This window comes from Chrysochloris asiatica, unplaced genomic scaffold (genome assembly GCF_000296735.1).
Source record: "Chrysochloris asiatica unplaced genomic scaffold, ChrAsi1.0 scaffold00008, whole genome shotgun sequence".
In the NCBI taxonomy this organism is placed as follows: Eukaryota; Metazoa; Chordata; class Mammalia; order Afrosoricida; family Chrysochloridae; genus Chrysochloris; species Chrysochloris asiatica.
Genome location: NW_006408526.1, coordinates 31,816,622 through 31,825,183, shown reverse-complemented (window position 1 = coordinate 31,825,183; position 8,562 = coordinate 31,816,622). Strand labels below are relative to the sequence as shown.

At 51.5% G+C, this 8,562-nt stretch overlaps 1 protein-coding gene across 2 annotated transcripts; it reads left to right on the top strand.

Moving 5' to 3' along the window:
* Positions 1-233: 233 nt before the first annotated feature.
* SLC37A4 (solute carrier family 37 (glucose-6-phosphate transporter), member 4) lies at positions 234-6,170 on the top strand. Of its 2 annotated transcripts, XM_006833900.1 has the most exons (10): positions 234-295; positions 1,528-1,701; positions 2,302-2,400; positions 2,728-2,960; positions 3,264-3,507; positions 4,003-4,161; positions 4,401-4,486; positions 5,014-5,127; positions 5,708-5,846; positions 5,983-6,170. In XM_006833900.1, exons 4-10 carry the CDS (start codon positions 2,799-2,801, stop codon positions 6,147-6,149), a joined length of 1,071 nt encoding a protein of 356 aa, XP_006833963.1. In that variant the 5' UTR covers positions 234-295; positions 1,528-1,701; positions 2,302-2,400; positions 2,728-2,798; the 3' UTR covers positions 6,150-6,170. The 2 variants fall into 2 exon arrangements, with proteins under 2 accessions (XP_006833963.1, XP_006833962.1); XM_006833899.1 differs by lacking the exons at positions 234-295; positions 1,528-1,701; positions 2,302-2,400 and adding exons at positions 1,724-1,871; positions 5,352-5,417 and having other exon boundaries at positions 5,983-6,149.
* The last annotated feature ends 2,392 nt before the right edge of the window (positions 6,171-8,562 follow it).

The window sequence follows — 8,562 nt, the reverse complement described above, 5'->3', positions numbered from 1 at the left end:
TTTGGTTTGGTATTTCTGGTATTTCACATTTTTGGTAGTGGGAAGTACTCAGTAAATAAAAAGGTTTGTTGACTGCAATCGGTTAAGCAAAGAGCACAAGAGTCCCAGCCCCTAAGGGGCGCTATTTTCGGCCTTGGACTAAGGCGACCCGCGGTTTAAACCTAACCCCTGGGGGTGGACTGGGCTCTCAAGGGCTGGAAGGTACACACGGAGTCCCCGCCTCCACGCACGGCGCATGCGCCAGCGGCTCCGCCTCGCCCCGCCCCATTCTTGTACGGCTCCCGCCTCTGTTCAGGTAGGGGCGGTATGCGGAGGTGGGGCATCTCTTGGGGGCGGGGTTGGAAAGGGAGCCTCAGGTCTGTGGGAGCCTCAGGTCTGTGGAAGCCTCTGTCCGCGAACCCCAACTTCCGGAATATCCGGAGCTGTTTCTACAGCTGCCCCTTCCCGGGTAGGGGGTTTATTCCTGGGTCTGGGGGCCACCGAAGCGTTGCCAGTTGCCCGCACACGCTTTTGCTTTCTATCGCAGTTGTCCTGCCGTCTGTCTACGGTTTCTCCAGTCCTTGTACCCCAGGCCCCCGTCTATCCCCAGCCTCAGAGGCGGGTGTCCTGGGTAGCTTGAGGACGCACGGGCTGGGTAGGTGCCGAGAACCGCCGTCTCTGTACCTCCTCCCCCTTCTCGCGGCCTTTCCTTGCCTGGCAGGCTGAGCTGAGCCGCTTGGCTGACCGGAGCGGGGCCTCTGGGGAGACTGCGCGCGGGTTTCTGCAACTCGCGTCTCCGCCTTCTGCTACAGTTGCTTTCAAAACCGAGCGGAAAAGATGAGGGCAAGCTACCGGGGCCTTGAAGTCAATCATTGCACCCTCCCGTTGCCGGGTCGCTCTGTCCCTGTGGTTGCGCCCCTGCCACTATCCCTCAGCTTGAGCATCAGACCCTGCGTTCCCCAGGCAGCCATGCAGGGAACCCGCACGGACATCGTAGGATAGTGAGGACCAGAGGCAACTCAGAATGGCATCATCATGGTCTTAGCCCTGAGTGGGACTTTAAGTGTGGTACTGTGGGGCCAGAGTTAGGGGGGTTTCCCGTTGCTTTTAATTCTGCAATTATAATAACGAAGCGCTAATTACACCCCATTATGTGCTAAGCATTGGGAGTTACAGGGCTGGAAGTAGGGCTGTTAGGTCTTTATGTCTGATTGAATGTGTGTGTGTGTGTGTGTGTGTGTAGACAGTAACCTAGCACATTCTGCAGTAAGCTCTCAATATGCCTTTGTTGAATCAATGAGAAGGTACAGAAACTGAGGTGACAGAAATGGAGAGGGCAACTCCACTCTCCCTGACCTGCCCCTCTTGGGCTCCTGGCAAACAAAAGTCATTGAGTTGAGTCTTTAATCACAGCTGGTTTTACAGCCAGGTGGACATGGAAATCCTGGGCACAGCGTGCTAACTTGGCTCACAGGCACCGCCTGCCTCTGGGACCCTTCCAGCCCCCACAGTTTGGCTGTCAGTAATCTGTTTTCTTTTCTCCCTCAGGACACTGGGTTCCCTAGGAGCCGCCCCAGGCTTAATGATTGTCCAGAAGGTGGCTATAAAGGGAGCCAGGGAGGCTGAGTGGAGGAGGGAGTGGAAAAGACCTTATTCAGCAGATCCTGGCATTGAGAGAGCCAGAAAGCAAGGGCTGTGGTCAGAGGCTCTGCGTCCTGGCCTGTAGGCCCTGCTTTCTCCCACCATGGCGGCCCAGGGATATGGCTACTATCGCACTGTGATCTTCTCAGCCATGTTTGGTGGCTACAGCTTGTACTACTTCAACCGTAAGACCTTCTCCTTTGTCATGCCCTCATTGGTGGAGGAGATCTCTCTGGACAAAGATGACTTAGGTGAGAGCCCTAAACAAAAGGGTATGGTGGTGGCTTGGGGACACTGAACATACAGGATGCATTGGGTGTGATGCTGTGGTGCATACAGATACATAGTATATGTGACTATCTGTGCATAGCAGTGACATGTGCTGAGTTCAGAGGTTTTGTGATTCACCTTCATGTATCTGAGGAAGGTCTGTGAGTGTTATCTATGCATGACTGAGGATAGCTGCTTATCTGATGTGTGTGTGTGTGTATGACCTGCATGTGCCCTCAGAGGTACTTTTATTCTGGGTGTGTTTAGGGCATTCTGAGCATCTGGTTTCCACACCTGTGTGGGTGCATGCTAAGGTTGCAAGGTGAGTGCCAGCCACCGACATTGTAGGCACTGGGTGGGCATTGGAGAATTGGAACCATGACTTGATGTATCTGACAGGCTACTCTTCAGGAGGAACGAGGTTCCTGGCTCCAATCCTGAGCCCTTCACCCCTGTTTGGAGGTGGAACAATAGAATTGCTAGAAGCCCTGGGTTGGCATCCAGAGTGAGGTGGGATATTAGGCATATATGTATCCCAGGAGAGGGAAGCTGACCTGTCCTGCTCCCTTCTGGTCCCCTGACACCTGCAGCTGGTACTCTTCAAGAGGCTGAAAAGTCATGGGTCAGCCTAAGGCTAGTGCTGTGGTGGCAGGTAGAGGGGATGGGACCCATGAATGAATGTCAGGAGTCTAGCACAGGCTCTTGTTCCTTTTGGAAGGAACCTGTATCACCCTGCTGGACACCTCTATACACCTGACCCCATGCCTTCCTCCACCCCTTCTGTGCCCTCTGCCCTAACCCCCCAGGTGTCCTACTCCCTCCTCCCCTCCCCTGCAGGGCTCATCACCAGCAGCCAGTCTGCAGCGTATGCCATCAGCAAGTTTGTGAGTGGGGTGTTGTCTGACCAGATGAGCGCTCGCTGGCTCTTCTCCTCTGGGCTGCTGTTGGTTGGTCTGGTCAACATCATTTTTTCCTGGAGCTCCACAGTGCCAGTCTTTGCTGTACTCTGGTTCCTCAATGGTCTGGCACAGGGGTTGGGCTGGCCCCCATGTGGGAAGATCTTGCGGAAGGTGAGTGTGTGTCTGCTTCCAAAGAGTCTGTTTAGATTGGCATGGGGAATGCCTAAAGAGCATGTGGGCACGCTCTTGTTTACCCACCACCTTCACCCCCAACCCATAGCAAGTTTCTTGGAGTTTCAGTCCAGCTTCTATTGCTGGTCCAGATATTTTAGGAGCCTGCAAATAGTGGGATCAGGTGGCAGATGAGGGACTTGGTCTTGCCCTGTAATGTGATCTCTGGGTGTGCTCCACCTGACCCCACCCTCAACATAAGCTATAGACTGGGCATCTACTCTGTCTCCCTCTGCCCCACAGTGGTTTGAGCCATCTCAGTTTGGCACTTGGTGGGCCATCTTGTCAACCAGCATGAACCTGGCTGGAGGGCTGGGCCCAATCCTGGCAACTGTCCTAGCCCAGAGCTACAGCTGGCGTAGCACGCTGGCCCTGTCTGGGGCTCTGTGTGTGGTTGTCTCCTTCTTCTGTCTCCTGTTCATCCACAATGAACCTGCTGATGTTGGACTCCGCAACCTGGACCCCACCCCCTCCAAGGGCAAGAAGGGTGAGCATCCTCCTCCCAGGCTGACCACTAGGATACTGTCATTGGTCAGTCGTCATAGATTTTTGTTGAGGACTGGCTCTATGTCTGGCCTCATGCTATCTAATGGATAGATGAGGAGGAGTGATAATGGGGCTGGGTATAAGTAGAACTCCATCCCAAAAGACTGCCAAAGAGCAGACAAGTGGCAGAGCCACCAAATGCTATGAGCCCTGTTATGTCCTGGTCCTGTCTCACAGCTGAGTCAGACTTTCCTGTCCTGGAGAGTATCTTAAGTGGCCTGGTGGGGCTTCTACATCTGGCCTGGTCCTCAGTTTCTCTTTCATTGGTTGAAGCTTGCAGGGAGGGAGGGGACAGTGGGATGGAGGAAAGACCCTTCATGCTGATCCCTGCTGTTCTGATGAAGTCTGTCACTCTGGCTAGTTAATGAATGGTGGGGGCTCAGGTGGAGGCAGGGCAGCAGGAAGCAGTACCTGAGGGCTGACCTCTCACCTCTAGGCTCCTTGAAGGATGATAGCACCCTACAGGAGCTGCTGCTGTCCCCCTACCTGTGGGTACTTTCTACTGGCTACCTTGTGGTGTTTGGGGTGAAGACCTGCTGTACCGACTGGGGTCAGTTCTTCCTGATCCAGGAGAAAGGACAGTCAGCCCTTGTGGGTAAGATGAGTGCTAAGACAAGGGTAGATATTGGGAGCAGGAGCCAATGCAGAGGAAGGGAAATCAGGGCCCTGCTTCCCTAGGCCCTCTTTCATTCCCAGGCTGGATTCAATGCAGGCAGCTATGGTTGGTCACCTTTGGGAGCCTTGTACCTCTCTGGGTTTAAGCCAATCTGGGATAACCCCAATATGTAACACCTCTTCCCTTCCCCTTCTTCCCACCTTAACTCCCCACTAAAGGTAGTTCCTACATGAGTGCTCTGGAGGTTGGAGGCCTTGTAGGCAGCATCGCAGCTGGTTATCTGTCAGACCGGGCTATGGCAAAGGTGAGTGGGCAGAAGGGACAGGGAGGCGGAGCAGCCCTTTCAATCTTCCCAGAAGGACTAGGGGAGGCACCAGAGAGGTGGCAGCCCCGAGACACGGGCAGGTTGGCATATGCTGGTTGAGGTTAGATGAGGTGGCACAATGATTTTAGGTTACTCTTCCCTTTCCTAGGGATGTAAATGAAAGGGCTTTTGAGGGGAAGGGTTTTAACTAATGTCAAGGAGAGGCCAAATTTCTCTCGGCCTCGTTGTAGGCTCTTTCACTTCTCCAGGGAAACCGGGATAGGGGAGGGACTAGGAGCAGCTACCCAGCACGTGTTCCAAGCCTGCCCCAAGGTGGAGGATGGGATCTTGTGGAGTTTGGCCTCAGAATATAATGAACAGGTTCCAGGGCCTCCCAGAGCTTCCCCAGACCAACAACTGGGGTGAATTGCCAAAGACCTGTCAGCAGAGGCCCGGTGTGTCAGAGTCCAGGAGTGGGGCTCTGTGCCCGCCTCCTTGGGCCTGACATACCTGGACTGGATCCACAGGTGGGGCTGTCCATCTATGGGAACCCTCGCCATGGGTTGCTGCTATCCATGATGGCTGGCATGACTGTGTCCATGTACCTCTTCCGGGTAACTGTGACCAGTGACTCCCACCAGGTAAACGAGGAGGGCTGGCCCAGGGCAGGGCACACAGAGAGAAAGCAAAGACCACCACTGGCTCTCCTCTTCCCTCTCCCTGGACTCCTTCCTGGTGTGGGCCCGCCCTTTCTCTGCTGCTCAGATTTCCCTCTGGTTCTCTTCGTGCCTTAGTGCCTCTCCTCTGTAAACTGCTTCTCCTCCTCCATTCTGGGCCTGGTCTTCTCTTCCCCATGCTCCTCTAGGATGTTGCTTTCTGGACTCCGGCTCTGCACCCTCTCGCGGAACTTACAGGCTTTACAGAGCACGAGGTGCTTGATCTTTATCCCAGGTCTCTCTCCTGGTGTGCTCCCTTTGTCCTATTCCCTCTGCCTTGTTCCTAGCCAAGGCAGCCTGCATGAATTCTGGGAACAAACAGCATCTAACTCTGTGAGATGACTGTACCTCTTTTACCTACTTGTGTAGGCCCTTGGGTTGGAGTGGGGGTCATTTACCATGCCTTTCCTGCTAGTTGTCCATGGGGACCAGGCATTCTCTCCTTTGGCAGGGGTGGGTAGGCAGACTTGTCAGACTTTAAAGCCAGCCTGCACTACTCTTGTAGCTCTGGATCCTGGTGTTGGGAGCTGTGTTTGGTTTCTCCTCGTATGGTCCCATTGCCTTGTTTGGAGTGATAGCCAACGAGAGTGCCCCTCCCAACCTGTGTGGCACCTCCCATGCCATTGTGGGACTCATGGCCAATGGTAAGTCATAGCCTGTAAATGCCAGTCTCCTCTGAGCTCCCACTTTTGCCTTGCACACAGGCCAGCAAGAGGCTGGAATAGGCCCCACTGGTTCTGTCCTTACCAAAGGCTCAGGCTTTCCCTTCCTTCCTGACAGTGGGCGGCTTTCTGGCTGGGTTGCCCTTCAGCACCATTGCCAAGCACTACAGTTGGAGCACAGCCTTCTGGGTGGCGGAAGTGATCTGTGCAGCCAGCACAGCTGTCTTCTTCCTACTACGAAACATCCGCACCAAGATGGGCAGAGTGCCCAAGAAGGAGGAGTGAAGAGGATGCAGGCTCTGGGGCTTCTATCTTTGGCCTTTCCAGGAAGGTGCTGGGTGTGGAGAGCTGCTCTGGCTGGCAGTGAACCTTTGACTTCCCTTTCCTGTTCCTTCCCTCGTCCTGGTGACACTCGAAATGATCAGAAGCTAATGAGGTCCCAGCTCCCCACCCTATGCTCTATTTAAAGATACCTTTTGCTCCTGGACTCCATTAATTCATATTTCCTGTTTCCAATCAGGGCATCTCAAGAGGAGTCTTATACCCTTTTCCCCCTCCCAGGCCCTACATAGTCCCCGTCCCATCTCACCTTCCTCAGGTGTGGCTGCTTCTGCAGCTGCAGGGCACTAATGGTTTATGACTTCTGTCCTAAGCTTCTCAGCAGTGGGCAACTGCTTTTGCCAATACCTCAGACTCCAGGGTAGGGGAGGTCAGCACTCCCACTGATATCCCGGTATAGGAGGAGGGTATGGGTGGAAGGGCAGAAGAATTATTCTAGAAAATTAAAAACTAGATTTGATACTAAATACTGTCAGTGACTCCTTTTAGAAAGAGCTACTAGAAGTCAGAAACTTTCTTTGGAAAATAGTTGGTACCTGCTTTTTCCACCACAAAAGAAACTTCATTTTCCGGGACTAGGAAAGCTGAGGTGTAGACTCCTGTATTCCTCCTCTAAGCTCATGCCTCCTCTGCCATCATTCTAACACAGTAGAGTTCAATAGTCATTTTCATAAGCGACTGGGTTTCTTTCAGGCAAGAGCCCTACTAGTATAGTGGGTTAAGTGTTGGGCTACTAGCCACAAAGTCAGCAGTTCAAGTCCACCAGCTGCTTTGCAGTTCCACTCTGTCCTATAGGATTGCTAAGAGTTAGACTCAACTTGATGGCAGTGGGTTTGTGTTTTGTTTGCTTTTTGGTTGGATTTCCAGGCAAATAACCTGACAGAGGGAGGCAGTATACCAGTGATTCACTGATAATGTAGTCAGGAAGGCTGGGTTCAAATTCAGACTGTCAGCAACTAGCTCTAAGACTCTGAGTTCGTTGTTGTTGTTAGGTGCCATTGAGTCGGTGCCCACTCATAGCGACCTTATGCTCAACAGAATGAAACACTGCCCGATCCTGGGCCAACCTCACTACTGTTGCCACGCTTGAGTCCATCGATGCTGCCACTTGGCCAATCCATCTCATTGGGGGTCTTCCTCTTTTTCTCTGACCCTCCCTCCACTTTACCAAACATGATATCCTTCTCCAGTGACTGGTCCCTCCTGACAATAAGTCTGAAGTAGGAGAGACGAAGTTTGGCCATCTTGGCCTCCGAGGAGCACTCTGGCTGCACTTCTTCCAACACAGATCTGTTGGTTCTATGGGCAGCCCAACTTTCAATATTCTCCTTCAACACCAGATTCTATGGTCTTCCTTATTTACTGTCCAACTTTCACATGCATATGAGGTTATTGAAAATATCATGGCTTGGGTCAGGCGCACCTTAGTCCTCAAGCTGACAACTTTGCTTTTCAACACTTTTAAAAAGGTCTTGTGCAACAGATTTGCTTAATGCAATATGTCATTTGATTTCTTGACTGCTGCTTCCCTGAGTGTTGATACTTGATCTAAGAAGAATGAAGTCCTTGACAACTTCTGTCTTTTCTCCGTTGATAAGAATGTTATTGGTCCAGTGGTAAGGACTTTTGTTTTCTTTACACTGAGATGTAATCCATACTGAAGGCTGTGGTCTTTGATCTTCATCAGTAAATATTTTAAGTCCTCTTCACTTTCAGCAAGCAAGGTTGCTGCATATCACAGGTTGTTAATGAGTCTTCGTCCAATCCTGATGCCACGTTTTTCTTCATATAACCCAGCTTCTCAGATTATTTGCTCAGCATACAGGTTGAATAAGTATGGTGAAAGAATACAACCCTGTCGTACACCTTTCTTAATTGTAAACCATCCAGTGTTCCCATGTTCCATTCGAACAGCTCTCACCTATAATAGAATGTACCTTGGAGTTAGGGTTAGCGTTAAGTGAGAGCAAGAAAGCCTAGTTGAAAGCACTTGATAAGTGTTCTGTTAATATCATCCCCACCCCAGCAGGTCAGCAGCAATTCTGAGACTAGATTCAGGGCTCAGTTTCAAGAATACTATGTTCACTCATTTAGTTAACACAAATTTGTTTTGTTTTCTATCAGAACATATCTTATTTTCCCAGAATTTCCTTAGAAGATCTGTCTTTCCTCCAGTGCCTTTCCCCCAAATCACCAATTAGGATAGCGAACACTGATGTCAAAAGAATGTTTATTACAGCATTCAGGGGCCTACCTCCTCCATAAATAAATCTGTACAGAGTTGGGAAGTAGAACCATAATATACACATGACAGAAGAAAGCATGGGATTAAGGCTCAGGAATAAGTTCATGTTATCAC